Source organism: Grampus griseus (genome assembly GCF_964374135.1).
Source record: "Grampus griseus genome assembly, chromosome: 11".
Classification (NCBI taxonomy): Eukaryota; Metazoa; Chordata; class Mammalia; order Artiodactyla; family Delphinidae; genus Grampus; species Grampus griseus.
The window spans coordinates 45,112,750-45,130,054 of record NC_139005.1 but is presented as its reverse complement, the minus strand read 5'-3'; the positions used below and the strand labels follow the sequence as shown (position 1 = coordinate 45,130,054).

Genomic DNA, 17,305 nt, shown 5'->3' with positions numbered 1-17,305 from the left:
AACCGTAGGCCAGACCTCCCCCCTCAGCCCTGTGGTGCATTTCCTGGAAATGTGATGATGCCAGATGTTTTGTTTGTTTATGTAGCAGCATCTGAGATGAGCAGGACGGCTCCAGGCAGTGGATCTATGCCCTGGCCCCATCCCCAGTGACAGCCCATCTGCCACCTCTGAGACAGCAAAGTATGGCCTGGGAGGGAGCCCCGAAGGGGGACATCCAGGATATCTGAGAACGCTCACGTGGCCCCAGCGCTCACGGCTCCTCCTCTGGGCTCATTCCTGCCACAAAGCCCCCTAGAAACAGCCTCAGGACCCCTACAGCCATGCTGCAGCAGGGAGTCCGTTCTGGAGATGTCCCCAAGAGAAATAATGGAAGAGGAGATTGGACCCAGCCTGGCCGCGGCTCCTTTGCCCTCAGCTACAACTTAGCCAGGCTCCTCTGGTTCCAGGCCTGTTCTTTCCCTTGCTCTGGCTCTCGCTGTGTGGGAAAGCCCCTCTGTGGACTAATGAACACTCCTCTCTCTGAAAAGGGACAGCCCCTGGTCTCTGGAGGTTGACCAGTTATTGCCCCCATCGGGCACTTCTTCTGGGAGGCCCTTCTGTGCCCTGAGCCAGAAATGCAGGAGCCATCAGAAACTCAGCTCGGAGAGAGGGGAGGAAGCACAGCCATAACTCTGCCCCGGCTCCAAACAAGTGTCATCATGTGAAACCCCCTGCCTCGGCCTCCGTCAGCGGCTTTTGTTTAGGCTCCTGCCCCAGACGGGGGTCATCCCGAATACCCCTCTGACTCTGTCCCAGACAGGCTCTGTCTTGCCCATCTCCCCTGCCTTCCAAGCTGGAACAGGTGACTCACGGTGCAGGCTGAGGGAGATGTTGATGGTGTGCTCGTCCACGAAGCCCTTCAGGCCCGGCATGCGGGCACACTTGAGCTGTGTCTGGGCAGCACTGTCCCCAACGTGCACCCAGCACACCGTCTCGTTGGCGTAGCTGAAGTCCATGGCTGTGGTCTGCCGTGTGCTAGTGGGTGTGATGGTAGAGACCTGGGCCCCACTCAGGTACGTAGCCAGGATGTTCTGTGAGTTGGCAATCAGCAGCACAGGGGGTCGGTCTACCGGCTCTGTAGGTGGAGGAGAGAAGGGTCAATGTGGCAAGTGGCCCTGAGACCTCTCTGGCCACTCCCCATCAGGGAACAACACTGAGGGCGCCTAGCTGTATGGCCACAGGTGACCCCACCTACCGTTCTTGGCCTTGCAGGAGCGGTTGTCTGGCTGCAGCAGGTACCCTTCCACGCAGCCGCACGTGAAGGAACCATCTGTGTTGGTGCACAGCTGGCTGCAGGTGCCGTAAACCGAGCACTCGTCAAAGTCTGCCGGGAAAAGGAGAGAGCGTGGTCACTTCCAGCGCGCCGAGGGCAGGGAAGGGAGTGCCCTCAGACACCACCAGGGATGTGTCCAAGCCTACGGCTACTTCGGAGGACAGTTTGGCAGAATCTATTACAATAAGAAATGTGGAAACTTTATCACCTAGAGAATCCAGACTTGGAATCTACCCTGGAGGAATATCCACACACGTGCATATTATCCATTCACTCAGAAAAGATTTCTTGAGTACCTACTATGTGCCAGGTACTGTTCTAGGCTCAGGGGATACATCAGTGAATAAAACAGATTCAAATTGCTGCCCTCATAAAACTTAAATTCCAATAATAAATGAAATACTACTACTACGATAATATGACAAAAAGGTAAATGGCATGTGAGAGGAACTAGTGCAATGGAAAGTGGCTGGTGCTAGGGAAAAATATTAAGCAGAGAAAGGGGACAGAGAATGCAGGTGCTGGGGGTGGGATTTTAGGGCGGTAGGGATGGCCTCACTGAGAAGGTGGCATTTGTGCAACGACCCCAGGGAGGTAAATTTAAAACAGAAAAGTTTGCATGGTGTGTAACAGAAGAAACTGGGAACGCCTTACGCATCAAAAGGGAGATGGCCAAGTAAACTGTGGTAACAGTCATACATCACAGTGGTTTTTAAAAGAATGAGGTAGATGTCTACGTATTAACATGGAAAAATCTCTAGAACATACTGGGTGAAAAAATTGAAAAAAGCATACGTACAATATGATATTTATGTAAAAAAAAAATCACATGCACATAAACAGTACTTTCATTTAGATTCTCCATGAGTACATGTATACATGGACAGAAAAAGGCCTGGACAGAGAAGTAGCAAACTGGTAACAGAGTTGACCTCCAGAGAGATGGGGAAGGGACCAGAACTGAAGAGGATTTGTCAAAGGGGACTTTGGTTTTATCTATAATGCTTTAATTTTTTTTTTACAAGGAAACTCACATATGACCTATATAATTTTTTTTTTTTTGGCTGCACCGCGCAGCATGTGGGATCTCAGTTCCCTGACCAGGGATCGAATGCACGCCCCCTGCACTGGAAGCGTGGAGTCTTAACCACTGGACCATCAGGGAAGTCCCTGACTCGTATAATTTTTAAGATGACTTTTAAGAAGTCTGGTGGAGGGCTTCCCTGGTGGCGCAGTGGTTGATAGTCCGCCTGCTGATGCAGGGGACACGGGTTCGTGCCCCGGGCTGGGAAGATCCCACATGCCGCGGAGCGGCTGGGCCCGTGAGCCATGGCCGCTGAGCCTGCGCGTCCGGAGCCTGTGCTCAGCAACGGGAGAGGCCACAACAGTGAGAGGCCCGCGTATTGCAAAAAAAAAGAAGTCTGGTGGAAGCAAGTAGTTAGGGCCCACAGTCGTGCCCTGAGGCTGTAAGGCCTGTAGCCCCGCCTCCTGTCTTGCGCCTTCCGTCTGCTTTCTCCTCCCCAGCCCGGCCCACAACCCCTCACCTCCAGCACACGCGGTGGGCACACTTACCTTTGCAGGTCTTGCCGTCTGCCTGAAGTTGAAAGCTGTTGTTGCAGTAGCAGGTGGGCCCGTTGAGTGTAGGGACACAGTGGTGCTGGCAACCCAGATGAGAACATTGTCCTCGCTGCTCTGTGTGGGAGCAGGTGACACATACTCAGGACTCCAGACCTGGCAGCTGTACCCAGACTGCAACCTTCCCCCAACCCTTCAGAAACCACTTCTGCTGCCTGCAGTGTCAGAGATGAAGGGGCTTACGAAGCATCGACCCTAAAAATATAGTCAGTGAGGAAACCGAGACCAAGGGTGGGTACAAGACAGGTCCAAGGTCACACAGCCCATTATGATTCAGAACCCACATCTCCCTTCTCTGGCTGCTCTGAACTCCCTCTGTCCCCACGGAGAGGGGTTCTGGTAGTTTGTTGGGGTCAACAGGAAGTGGGGACAGTGATTCTCATCCCCTTCACATACCTCTTGCCTGCACTGCCCGAGGACTGCAATGTTGGCTTTGGGGCTGAGGGTGAAGAGCTGGCATGGAATTGAGTCTTTCCGTGCAGCACCCTAGCTCTTGTCTAGAAGCACCCCTGCAACCCATCCCTTGAGCCCTAGAGGCCTCAGAGAGAAGGCCCAAGGTCCAGGTAGAGGATAGGAGGAGGAGCAAAACTGGCTCCCCTGGGATCCTTCTCTAATCTTCCTCCTGCCACTGACCCACTTCCACAGGGGAGACAGAAGGGAATGAGACAGGAGGGGGAAGAGGTGGGAGAGCAGCTGCCCCCCCAGACCAGCGACCCAATTAATGGCCTTGCATGGGGCCAGGCGGCCTGGCCACAAAAACCCCTTTGTCCAGCTGCCTCACACCCCTGCTCCCCCCCTCCCACCTAGGAGAGAGCACTGCCTGAGATGCTAAGACGTTTAGAGGCACTAAGCCTGCCAGGAGGAGCTGGGATCGGGGGCCGGGCCCCGGTTCTTCCTTCTCCTCCCCGAGAGCCCGAGTGTGCTGCCTTGTCCAGCCTCCCCCCAAAAGGGGGGAAATAGTGTTTGTTCCGGAAAATCTGGAAAAGAGTTTCTCTTCTGGATATGGGGTGGGAGGATGATGAGGTCCAACTTCTATAATATCAGAGAAGGAAGTCCAAACCCTAGGTTTTCGAGGTTCTTGGTTGTTTTTGATACTGATCAGGTATACAGAATCAAGCAAACTTGAACACGCGCCATCCGATAAGATGGGACGTGCGTGGTAATTGAAGTCAGCCCCTAGGCCCACACTCTGCATCCCATTCCAGGAGCTTCAGAGAAAAACATGCAGAATCAACCAAAGGGAAGGATAAAAATCTTCCACAAACTCCCTTGCTCCACACTCCCTGCCCTCAATGAACAGGATCCAGATGTGTCTCTTCCCACAGGCAGATGTTTTCTGACACGCGTTACAGGCACAGGACACGGTCCCCACCCCCCAGGGAAGATTGCCCCACACCCAGGGGCTTGCCTAGGGACTCACAAAGCCAGGCTTCTGCTCCAGGCCCAGACCTTGAGGGCAGTAGGAGAAGTCCCCATTCCCTGACTCACAGGCCTGAGGCCCTGTCTGTCCCCCCTGCCCCCAAAGAATCTCTCCCATTGCTCACGTGGGATCCAGACTCTCCCTGGGTCATGGGGGCCTCCAGGGGGAGAACTGCAGAGCTGGTGACCTGAGCTGCAGGTGGGAAGGAAGTCTGACCTATCATAGTTCCCTCTTCAGCCTGGGTGACTTTCCCATCAAGCAACTTCACAGAGCCTCAAAGATCTGCACTTCCTGGGGGACGCCTTTGGGGGCCCTGGAAGTGGACGCAGGGGGACAAAACTCCAGAACCCCCCGACCCCAGCTTCAATCACAGCATCTGCTCTTCTCTGTTCATACTCATGTAAGAAACCATCTGAAGAAAAGACCCCGCTATTTACAAAAATAAAAAGTACAAAAACGCTGATCTAGTATAAAGCTCTCATTTCACAGGTGGGAAACTGGAGACTGGAGAGGGGTAGCGACATGTCCAAGCACACACAGAGAAGTGCCCGGGGCGCAGGGGAGCAGGACAAGGCCTCATCCCCCCCAAAGGTGTGAGGACAGTCCTTGGATGGCGGGCCTCCAAACCTGTCAGGTGCCCACCTGAGAACTCACTGCATCCACCTGGGACAGGAGAGGTGGAAGAGCCCTTACCTCGGCAGTGGGGCCCCTCGTCCGACCCATCTGTGCAGTCCTGGACCCCGTTGCAGAGGCGGGACATGAGAATACACAGCTCGGTGCCCAGGCAATTGTGCTCGTTCGGCTGACATCGCTGGGTCTTACTCTGTGGACCTGGGGGCAGATGGAAAGGCCAGCATGACCGCGCTGGCTACAGAGGCTGTCCGCCTAGTTGTTCACTGGGGGAGGGGGTGGGGAACTGAGACTGGGGTTTCAGGCACCTGCACTTCTTAGATCTCAGGAGGCCTAGGGCCTGGATAGACTCTTCAACCTCGAGCTCTCCTATGCCATTCCCAATGGCAGCTACACACCTGGGAGCCGCCAGATGGAGGGGAGAACTAGGTTTTAGCAAAGAGTCCACTCCCCAATGCCCCGTGCTGTGGACCCCCATGCCTCACACTCTACACTCAGGAGACAAAGTACACCTCCTTCCTATAGCTCCCCAGGTCACAGAGCCTGGGGCTGAGAGCTGGACCAAGTCTTCTAGAACTGCACTTCCCAATATGCAGCATCATACGTGGCTACTGAGCATTTGAAATGTGACTAGTTCCAACTGTAAGTATAAAATGCACGCTGGCAAAAACAAACAAAAAACAATGGAAGTTCCCTGGTGGCCCAGTGGTTAGGACTCGGTGCTTTCACTACCATGGCCCTGGATTCAATCCCTGGTCGGGGAACTAACATCCCGCAAGCCACGTGGCATGGCCGGAAACAAACAAACAAATAAATGAATAAATGAAATAAAATGCACACTGGCTTTTGAAGACTTAATACCACAGCCACAAAAAAGAATGCAAAAGATCTCATTAATACTTTTAAACAAATAATATACTGAAATGATAATAGTTTGGATACATCGGGTAAAATAAAGTTGAAATTAATTTCACCTGATTATTTTAACCTTCTTGAGTGTGGCAACTAGAAAATTTCGAAATTGTGTACATGGCTTGCATTATATTTCTGCTGGATGCACTGTTACAGACCCCCAGCCCCAGAGCAGCTTGCCTGATGCAAGGCTCTGGAAACGGTCAAATGCTGTGGCCCACTGATGATGTCTTGGTACCTCCTTTGTTACCCAAGAAGATGGGCTGGGGGGAGGGCAGGGCAGAGCTCCTGAGGGGATTCTAAGGAGGCCGGGTGACCTAGGACACTGGCTAAACCTGTGGGCTGGTAGACAGACCACTGCCCATTGGCTCCCAAGCCTGGACAGGGTGTGAGAGAGTGTCTGTTTATGAGTGCACCTGTCCGCCTGTGCCTGGTAGGAGTCCACATGCACAGGTGAGGGAGGTGTGTACCGTGGAGCAGAGTGGTGTGGAGTGAGGGTGAATCCATGGCCCTGGATTCAATCCCTGGTCGGGGAACTAACATCCCACAAGCCACATGTGCTGGTGCTTCTGGCCTTGGTATGTGCATTTCCATGTCCTTTTGGGAGCGAGTCTGGGTTTGTGTGTGCGTGTCTGGGAGCATCTGTCTGAGTGCAGGTTGTGTCTCTGCATCCCCATTTCAGAGTGTTGACTCTGCGTTGCTATGAGAGCATGTCTGTGCCAGCATCTGCCTCTGTCTGTGTATGTCGGGGAGGGTGGAGGGGAGTGAGTCAGTGCCCGGGAGGGACTGAGTGTGGGTGTGATAGGTCCAGGAGTGTGCATGAGTGGGGACAGTGTGGGGATGTGTATAAGGTGGGGTTTACATCAAATTAAAGGGAGGAGGATAAAAAGAGCCAGATCTGGACCTTCTGCATGGCTTTCTTTATCCCTAACGCCAAGCATTGGGGTCAGAAATGTGGGGCATAAAGACGGCATCAGACAAGAAGATGCTCCAGGCTGAGCCACGCCCCCATACAAACACTTGCAGAATATCCCTGGCTCCCACACCTCCAGGGCAGGGTATGAGGGTGAGGCAGACAGAACTGGTCGCTCCCTTTCTGGCCCTAAAATTACCCCTAATAATTATGGGTGAGGGTGTGGAGATGGGGCTGGGACAGGATAAAGCCGGAGAGAGAACGGAGACAGACCTAGGAACGCAGGATCCCCTAGACCCCAGCCCAGATGAGCCCCGCAGAGGAGAGACTCTGCCAGCTGCCCAGTACTCTAGGGTCCCGCCAGAAAGTCCTCCACTCCCCCCCACTGGCAGGGTAAAGCCTGGGTGGGGACCTTTCTCCCAGTTTAAACAGCTGCCTCTGATTACACCACTTACGGAGGGCAGGGGGAGCGGGGGAGGGCGGGAAATGCGCAGGGGTGGGGCTTCTGGGACAGAGACTTAGCAAGGGGCCAGTGGCCTTTGGCCTGGGAGCCTGAGGACAGGAAGGGGACCCAGCAAGACCTGGGGGCACTCATCAAGGATCAGGAGGTTCAGAGGTGGGAAGAAGAGGGATGAGCCAGAAGGGAGGGGAGCCTGGGCCCTCTCCTTCCAGGAAAGCTGTCAGCCCAGAGAACACAATCTCTGGCTGGCTTGGGGGTATAGCAGCTGAGGGAGCTCATTTCTGAGCACACCAAGCACCATGCCGGGCTCTTTGAAGAGGGGGAGAGGACAGTTTTAGCTGTGTCATGTACAAACAATCATAGAGCAAGGTCCACGCCAGACTAGAGCTCAACTGTCCTCATCCCAAACTGCCTGGGCCAAAAGGAAAAGGCAGGAATCGGTGGTGCGGGGGAGGGATCCAGAAAAGGCACTTACAAATCTCAGGAGCCTCGTCAGATCCGTCGGGGCAGTCCCGCTCACCGTCACAGCGCCAGCCCTTTGAGATACAGGTGATCTGGTCTCTGCAGGCAAACTGCTTTGGGCTGCAAGTCTTAGGGACTGGGGTCAAGGGAAGAAAACAGGGGTGTGAGTGAGGGATACAGGCCAACTCTATGGCCTTAAGCGCTCTAGGGCTCCTCCTCCTCCCCCAGCATCAGTCTCCATCTGGCCCAGACTCTGACCCACGGTCCATGTGTTGGGGGGGGGGTGGGCACGTGGCTGGGGTTCACTCCCAGAACACCGCGTACCTGCAACGGCGGGAGGGGAAGGATGCAGGGAGCACATTCTATTGTCCCCCGCTCAGTCCCGAAGACTGCCTGTTCGGTGTGCCCTCCCCCAGTCCTCAGGGTCAAAGCCCTTGCTGTTCTCTGTTACTCTGGTCAGACACCAGCAACCCCATTTTGCTGACTGAGAGCGATGGGGCATTTAGCCATTGACGTGTTTTCTCTTTATCTTCCTCCCTATCTCACTAGAGGTCCAGAGCTGGTCTTTTCTAACCTCTCTGCTCCTTCGCCCTCTGGGACACTTTTGGTCCCTGGGACCCATCATCCTGCCCACCTCCAACTCTTAACCACCAGGCCCCCAGATGGGATGTGTGTCTGGGGTGCCCTTGGCACAGTGGTGGCTTGGAGATGGCATCAGCAGAGGTGCCCTGCCTCCACCTGCATTCTCTAAAGACACAGCCTCCCTTGCTGGTTAGACTTTCAGCAGATGCCCTCAGAGGTAAGAAGCACCTAAGATTGCCCAGGATGACAGAGTTGGAGAGCTGAGGCAGGGGGATGGCTGGGGTGACCTGTAGGAGCTGGTTTCAGCCCAGCCGACCTGTTAAGGTCCTATATCCAGGACCTCTTTGCCCTCAACCCTCACCCCCACCAGCTTCCCTCTGCTGCTGCCCCATTGTCTTACCTCATTCTCCGGGGATGAATTAAAGACGGTAACGCTAACCCTCACTGTTACCTCAGTATGTGCCAGGAAATGTGGTACACTAGTTCTTTCCACGTACCATCTCATTTAATCGTCTCCACAATATGACAAAGTAGGTACTACCAATACCACCATTTCCTAGATGAGGAAACCAAGCCTCAGAGAAGGTGGGTTCACACAGCAGGCAAGTGACAAAATCAGGACTCATACCAGTTGAGCTGACTCTAAGCTTTTAACCAACCAGTGCACACCAGTCTCCCCATTCTCACTGAGAGGCTCTCAGGAGTTGTTCCTCCCGATGCCGTCACCATGCCCTCCACGGGAAGAAAAGTACCCCCCTCCTTCACCCCCAGCCAGTCTCCCAGCCCTTCATCGCCTCTTCCTTGGTCTGCGTCAATCCCATGTCCTCGTCGGCTGTCGTGCACTGGAAACCAGCTCTGTGCCAGGCACTGCACTAGGCACTGGGGTGCCAAGGAGGGGCAGGATGGCCCCTCAGGAGCCACAGCACCCTGGGAAGACAGCAGGGCAGAGTGAGCTCAGGGCTGGGACAGAGCAGAAGGAAAGTGTGTCAGGGCTCTGAGCAGGGAGGGATGGAGTGTGAGGGGAGCCACACTGAGAAGACGTCCTCCCTCCCTAACCCCCATCTCTGGCAGAGGGGACAGCACTCAGGCCCCTGGCCAGGATGAGAGCCGAGTTCAGGAAACACATCAAGGATGGCCTGGCTAGGCCCCCGGCCCCGGAGTCCCCCTCCCCTACCCCCACCCTGAGCAGGGAATAAAGGCCCCTTGAGGAGGTGGATAATGCTGAGTTCATTGCCCCACTGGGCCAGCTGTGAGGTCTTCCCGGGGAAACAGCCCGCCAGCCTAGTTAGCATGCCAGAGAACGGTCCTCTTCCCCTGGCCAGCCGAGACCGGCTGGTGGCGGGGCGGGTAGAGGGGGCTGGAAGGGGACTCAGAGGCAGATGGGCTGTTTGGAGCCCAGAAAGGCCCCTGTGCCACCCCTGCCTCCACCTGGACTTTTAGTCCACGCCCCCTCTCCTCCCCAGGGTTGAACTCAGAGCCCAGGCCTGAGGTCACCGGTTGGTCACTCCAATCACCCCTCCATTCCGAGTCCCAGCCATGGTCCCCTCCTCCTTTGGCCCTCACTTTGTCCCCCCCGCTGTCCCCCACCCCCATTTTTGGCCTGAACTCGACAGAGGAAACAGCAGCTGGCAAACTCCGAAAGCTGAAATGAGAGAGATTCACAAACCAGATGTGCTCTCGCGGAGGGAAGGGAGCGGGGGATGGGAGCGAAAGGAAGAGGAGCGCTCAGGGCCCCCATCCCACAGCAGCATCGCTTTGGGCCGGTGCAGGGGGACTGGAGGTGCACGTCTCCCACAGGTCAGGGCAGCACAAGGATCTCGAGAGATGTGAAAGAACTTCCTTTCCATCAGGGATGGTGGAGAAAGCCCTAGGAATCTCAAGCGTGAAGGCTGAGGCCTGTCTGTGATTTCCTTCAGGGGGAAGAGGGGAGGAAAGAAACAAATAACCTACTTCGGGGCAGTCTACACAGCCAAGGGAAGCCTCACTTGGAGGCAGAGGGAGCTGCAGTGCAGTGGGGTAGGAAACTTGTAATCTGCTTAGAGCCAGCAGCCAACCCCACTGCCCTCAGCTGCGCCTTCCGCATCTGATGCCAGCACCCAGGAAACCCACCTCTGTGGCCTTAGATGAGGGAACAACACGGCCCTAAGTTCAGGAGCAACTAGTGGCCTCCCCTGCCTCCTGCCCCTCATGAGACTTGGGGCTTTATAAGGATATGAACTAACATTTTTCAACATGGTCACTGTGTGTCAGCCACTGAGCTGAAACACTTTGTACACATTAACTCATTTAGGTCCTCAAACCCTGTGACATGGCTACTGTTGCAATCCCCATCATACAGATGAGGGAACTGAGGTACAGAGCGATTAGTGACTGAACCGGCAGTTCCTCACTGGCCACGATGATGGAGCCACATGAAGAAGGATGAAGAAGGGAAACGGCAGGGTCCTCTGGCGCTGGGTGTGGGCACAGGGATCATAGGAGGTGGCAGTGGCCTTCAGGGCTCCTCAGAGAGGAGGGGAGAAGGTGGAGAAGACGGAAAGGGACAAGAACGGGACAGAAGAGGGAAGAGAGAAGGGAGAAGAAGGAGAGGACTACGGAGGGAGAGCGAGCGAGGTTGCAGAGAGAACGCCAGGACACAGGGGCCGTCTGTTCTCAGCTTTGCCCGGAGATGAATGTGACCGCCATGCTAACTCTGGCCAACACCCCTGCCCCCCCTCAAACCCAGGCACCCAGCCCAGCCATGGCCCCCAGGGCCACCAAGATGGAGCCAGAACAGGAGGTGCAGGGTTGGGTGTGCATCCAGACACAACACGGACCCCGCTGCCCTGCTTAAGCCTTGGCTGTCGTCCTGTCCCATTCTGGGACCTTGGGGGCAGGGTGGGGAAGGGCGGTGAGAGGGCCTGACCAGAGCAGAGAGAGTGACAGGGAAGTACAGCCCTGAGGGAGTCTTCTCCAGAGAAGGGGACCCATCTGTTGATCCCCTTGGGAGCAGAGATGGAGAGGAAGAGAGATGGTGAGATTTCCTAAAGACCCAGGAGACCTGAGACAGGGTAAGCATGAAAGAGACCCCTGAGACCCTTTTCAAGAGCAGACACAGCAGAGGGAGAGATAGGCTGTGTATCAGGGGATGTTTTCTGAAAGGACCCACATGATATATCTAAGGGAACAGAGGAGCCAGGGGCTGGCCAGGGGGTGGGGGACAGAGCCTGCAGGAATCTAAACTTTCAAACATATGGGGGTGGGACAGCAGGGGCCTCCCAGACCCTAACCAAGAGCTTTTCACTGAATTTTATGTATTTTGGGTGTTACCCGGTGGCTCCTTCCCCGCAGCTCAACAAGGCTCAGACACATTTTTGTCATTCCTGAGTCTGGGCCTCTGCTTTGCGGCCTGGACAGACAGACAGGATGGCTTGGGCTGCTGGGGGAGGGGAAGGGTCTCCCCCTCCATCCTGAGTCAATATTGACTCAGCAGGACATTAGCCTGACCTCCCCACCATCTTTTCCTTTCCCCACAAGTAAAATCAGACCCTTTGAATGTCTTCAGAGGTCAGCATATCTCTCACCAGGCCTTTAGAAGGCCTTCCCACCTACCCCCCAACACACACACACAGCTTACGCGCTGCAGAAGGAAAAGCTCTAAGCTCCTGACCCATTCCTCACACCTTTCTCCAGTTCTCAGGTTATGAGGAAGTTCTGCCAGAAGTCTAACCTCCCTCCTCCTTTCTGAATTATCTGCACTCCCTCTCTTACTCAACCCACAAAGGGTATCAAGTTCCCTTCCTCCAGAAACATTCTCTCCAAAATTAGTGGAGGGGGAAGAAGAGAGAGGAACTTGGAGGAAAGTGGAGGGAGAACTTTCACTGCCAAACTGGATACTCCAAGCTTGGACTGGGAGGGGAAGAATAACTCCAAAATGGCGAGCATGTGGGAAAGCCCAGGAGAGACTTCTGCTCCCAGGTAGCTTTCAAGATACCAAGAGGCCTGGTTGGAGGTGGATGGAGACAGACAGAGACAAAGCAAGAGACAGAGACTGAGAGAGACAGGACAAAGAATGCCACAAAGGATGAGGTAAGAGAGATGAGAGGATGAGAGACAGAGGTTCTTTGAGGCCAAGAGAGCACACACCAATGATACACAGACAGAGGCAAAAACCAGGGAAGGGGTCTCAGCCCAGAGGTTGCCAAGACAACGACACAGTTGTCTTGGGATGACCCCGGAGAACAACATCCCTGAGACTCAGGGTGGGGAAGCATATACCCTGACTTGGACAAAGAGAGTCTCTGCCCTGGCAGTGCCTGACCCAAGGGAGACTCAGAATAGGGGCCGCTGCTTCCCACAGAATTGGGAGGGTGGGAGGAAGGAAGACTGAAGCTCTTCAACAGGGAAGCCAAGGCCTCCAGGAGATTCTCATCTTCCCTGGGGGTGCAAGAGGGATAAATACCTCCCCTCACTGTCCCTCACCTCTTTCTCAGGCAGGTTTTACACTGGGGCCTGGGGCCACCGCACCGGAAGCAATCCGGAGCCAACTGCTTCCTTCTCCAAACAATGCAGGATCCTGCTAACCAGGCTGAAATCTGGGACTGAACACAGGGGCATGGGTCTAGGTTCTTCAAACACCCACACCCAGCACCCAGCTCCATCAGGTCAGGGAGAGCTTGCATGGTCCCACTCAACTGCACTCGGATTCCCAGAGGGCGAGGAACCCCCATCCGGAGCTGGAGGACTTGGATGCTGGAGAGTTCATAGAGGGTTGGGGAGGGGGGCGGTGCCCTGAGAGGAAACTACTGAGGGGAATAAGCCTTAGGTTTGGGGTTTTGATATGCAAAGGCTGAGACTACAGCAAGAGGAAAGAAAGTTAGACTTGGTAAGGAAGGGCTTCCCAAAGGTAAGGAAGGGCTTCCCAAAGGTAAGGAAGGAGTTCTGTAAAGTTCCGGGGATTTGGACAGGATCTGGCTCTGGCCAGAGCCCCTGCTGACATCCTTAAGAGGCCCAGTGATGGGGAGTGGTTGGGGGCAAAAAATATAGAGAGAAAATGGAGGAAGGGGAGCAAGATTAGGAGAAAAGGAAGTCTTGAGAAGCAGCCGCAAACATCAAAATATCCCTCCATCCCCAAGTCAACGTCCCACACATCCCTGGTTTGAAAGACGAGGGTGAGGGGAGATGTCCAAGATCTGAGTCTGACCAGGGGAGAAAGGAGTTTGGAACCATCTCTCAGAGAGCCAGAAGGCAAACAACTCAGTCTCATAACTCACTTAACTGTCCAGCTTGTCTGATAAATGGTAATACACTGGCTCGAGGGGGTACGTGGAGATGGGTAGGAGAGAGGGAGGCAGCCAGCCCTCTCCACTACAAAATGTTCCTAATCTCAGCAGGGACCTCAGTAACTCCTCTTCCCATTCCCCATTCCATCTGTTTCTCCATCCTCCCAGGTAGCAAGTATACTCAATTCTGTCTACTAGCAGGGAGTGACATTGCTCCCCAAAGAGAAGGGGACCCTGGGGATTGGGTTCAGGCACAGCAGAGAAGGCAGAAATGGTGGAGAAGGACCCTAGGGCTGCTCCCCTGGAGGGAAAGCAGCAAGGTCTGTGATAGCAGCAGAAAGGAAGGTTAGACATTGAGTCAGGTAAGCTGGAGCCAGGACGTGTCCTTCTCCAGAAAACGAAGGAGAAAGTTCCGTGTCTGTGGGCCTGAGACATGAGGGCAGGGGTGGGGATAGAGGCATCCATAGGCTGTCCTGGACAACATTGGCCCTACAGGTCTGTGCAGTTTCCCTTTCCCACTCCCCAGAATGGGGTAGAACCGATGATTCACTATTCCCATTCTTAAGGTGAGCACAGTATGGGTGTTTGGGGAGGGGTCCTTTCTCCAGGACTTTGGATAGAGTTTGGTTTGAGCTGGGGTTACAGCTGTGGACTGGGTGGAAACTTACAAAAGCATGGGAGACCATTAAGGAAAACACATCCAGTCTCCCTCTTCCACTCACCAGCCACCAACTTGGTGTGGCAGATAGAACCGCTTTGGAACCCTGGGGGTGAAGCTCCCTGGGGCCACTCCTGACCAGGCTGGGGACTTTTTCTGCTCTCCACAGAGACCCCGCTTTTCCCTCTGCCTTCCATCGTGGGGCTCTTGATGGGTCACTCTCTCTCAACATTTTCTTCTATCCCTCCCAGAAGTCGCTGTACCCAAATCTCTCTGCCTCAGTTTCCCCTCTCCCTTCACAGGGCTGAGAACAAGAGGAAACAACGTGCATAACTGAGGAAGTCATGGGCAAGGGCTGGTCTGAAGGGTATTCAGGGCAGAGCCTCTTCCCTCCTCTTGGGCAGATAATTGATGTGGGGTGGGGGGTAGGCGGACAGAGTCCCCAAGACGGCATAACTGAGAGCTACTGAATATATTGTCTTTCTGGGCACAGCTACTTCCTGACCCCTTAACCTCCCTCCCCCCACTGAAGCAAGTTGTGGGGAGGGGAAGAGAGAGAGAGAGAGAGAGATAGTCTGGTTTCAGAGAAAAACTTTCCCAATCACAATCTGGCAAAATTTAGAAGATGGAGGAGGGGGGCACGATGGTATTGGGTCCAGATTTTTCCCTGGATGAGAGGACTAAAATGACGGGAAGGGATGAGATCCCACCCCTTCCAAATCAGGGGCCCAGCCCAGCCCAACCCCATGACCCCAGCTCAAAGCTTGAGCAAGACTTGAACCAGTGACTCACAAGTAAGAGGGAAAATCGCTGACATTAAAGAAAGGCAAAAGGGCCCCCCATTTCTCCAAAAGGACACGGCTCTAGCCCAAACCTAACTGCAGTCTACAAAGTGTGTGCGTATGAGGGGAGGAGGGGAAATGCTGGAGAGAAATAAACACATCTACCAAAGGAGCAGGGAATTAGGGGGTGGGGGCATAGCCATAACCCCATCCAGCCTCCAACTCTCCTTCCAGTACAAACTGTGATCAGACCAGAAGTCAAGGAGAAAGCAGCCTTCCTCCACCCTCCCACCTCAGCATTCCAGGCCATTCTCCAGTCCCCTTCCCCAATGATGACATCTAACGTTTTTCATCTCAAAGCTCCCAGGAATTAAGAAGGAAAATTCAGAGTCATATAGCTTCGCCTTCCCCCACCCGCTACACCCCCCAACACAGCCCTTTCCAGGCTACTGACAGAGGCCCTGAGAGGGGGAAGTGCTCATTTCGGAACCCAGGCTGGCAGCCCGCTGGATCCTGGACCCAGGCCTTCAAGCCTGGTCTCCAAGGGCCCAGATTCCACACCCAAGCAGGGGGCCCTCCCGTGGCCCTCTCTCTCCCCACCACAGCCATCCTCCCTGTCCTGCCTGCCCTCTGCCCAGCGGGGCACCCCTGACCCGGCTACCCTTCCAGATGCAGAGGCCACTGCAAAAGGACCCCCGCCCCCTTTTGCAGCCAGTAAACAGCAAATCCGGATTCCTTTACAATTCAGATGTGTTGTGTGGGGGGGTGGAGAATGTAGGGGAGGCAGAGGCCCTCCCCCACCAGAGATAGGAAAAGAAGGCCTCTAGATGTCAGGATCAGTAAAAAGGGGATCCCTCCTCTCCCTTCCCAGGCCTCTGGTCTTTGTTTGGGCTGGGGGGGTCCCAGAAGCATCATTTGCCCGGGGCCCCTATCCTCCAAATTGGACCCCCATCCCCACCCCCAGTCAGGCCGCTGCTGTGTCAGCTGGACTGGGATAACAAAAGGCACCCCCTCCCGCGTCTCCCTTTCCCATCCGAACGCAGGAGTGGGGGCTGGGGAGTGGGTGTCCCCAGGGGTCCAAGGGGGCCGCGGAATCTCACTCACCATCGACAGCGGCCGCGACCAGAGCTGAGAGCAGGGGCAGCAACAGCAGCAGCGGCGGGGTCAGCATGGTGTGGGCTGATGCAAGCAGCAGCCCCCTGCTCTCTGGTCCTGTTACTTTTCGCCGTCGCCGCCCCCCCAATTGGGGGGTCCCCCCTTTTCCTCCTTCCTCCCTTCTCCTCCTCTATTCTTATCCTATCCTTCAGCAAAGCTCACCAGGGGTCTGGGTGAAGAGGTAGAGTTCGGAGCCCCTTGGGGAGGGCCTGCAGACGGGGGTGCACCCTCTGCCCCCAAATCCAAACCCTTCACCCCCGGCTTTTCTCTTCGTTCCTCTTTTTCCCCCTCCCGGGCGAAGCTCACAGCCCCATCTCCGAGCCGCCTCCGGCTGCAAAAATGCACAATTGGGAGGAGGCGGGGTGGGGGAGTGGGGGGCGTGGACCGGGTGGGGGAGCCTTCGGAAGGGGCCTGATGGAGCTATGGGGTCTCCCCTCGTTTCCGCCTCCTCAGTGCACGGGCCTGGAGCTCGCACCACTGTTCCCCGGACTGAGGTGCCGCGGGGCGGGCTGAGGTGGGGGGGGAGAGGGAGGGGACCGGGAGAGGAGGGAGGGAGAGAAGGGGCGGGGAAAGAAAAAAAGGGGGGGGGGAAGAAAGAGCTACGCGGCAATCCTGTGAGTGCGCATGCGCCGATTTGGCGCGCTGCCCTGGGGAGGGGGAGTCAGAGCGGCGACCAGACCTGGATCTCTGGCTACCGGTCCGAGAGCGGGGGGTTCCCGGGGTCCCGCTGGCTGGCTTTGGGCCTGGAGCGCCCATTCCCGTGACTGGGCCTTTCTCCCTGGCGCTCGGCAGCTGAAGGGGCGAGGGGGGTTGGGCAGGGGGGGTTGAGGAGAGCTGAGCGGCTTTTCTTTGAAACTCGGTGTCGTTCCCTAGAATTTCAGGCCCCGTCTGCGGATCCAAGACCGGGAGGTCTGGACCGAGGCCTGATCTCCTGGGGGAACCCTGACTGTGCCTTCCCATGACTGGGGTGGGGTCGGGGGCTGCCAGTCCGCGGGGAAGATGCGGGGAGAAGCTGAGCTTTGATTTGGAGACTTTGTAAAACCTGGACGGGGATTGGGGCCTGCGGCGGAGGGGGGCGGGGTGGGGGAGGGGCCGAGACGGCCTGCCCCAACCTCGCTCCCGG

At 55.6% G+C, this 17,305-nt stretch overlaps 1 protein-coding gene across 1 annotated transcript in view; it reads right to left on the bottom strand.

The window, feature by feature from the left end:
- The window catches only part of LRP1 (LDL receptor related protein 1), a 79,470-nt gene extending 62,867 nt beyond the window's left edge, over positions 1-16,603 (bottom strand). The window contains exons 1-6 of the mRNA XM_082666614.1: positions 16,132-16,603; positions 7,758-7,880; positions 5,061-5,198; positions 2,885-3,004; positions 1,235-1,363; positions 851-1,114 (exon numbers count right to left, since the gene is read on the bottom strand). Of these exons, the coding sequence (XP_082522740.1) occupies positions 851-1,114; positions 1,235-1,363; positions 2,885-3,004; positions 5,061-5,198; positions 7,758-7,880; positions 16,132-16,198 (841 nt within the window). The 5' untranslated portion in view covers positions 16,199-16,603. The remainder of the gene's footprint in view (positions 1-850; positions 1,115-1,234; positions 1,364-2,884; positions 3,005-5,060; positions 5,199-7,757; positions 7,881-16,131) is intronic.
- Positions 16,604-17,305: the final 702 nt, after the last annotated feature.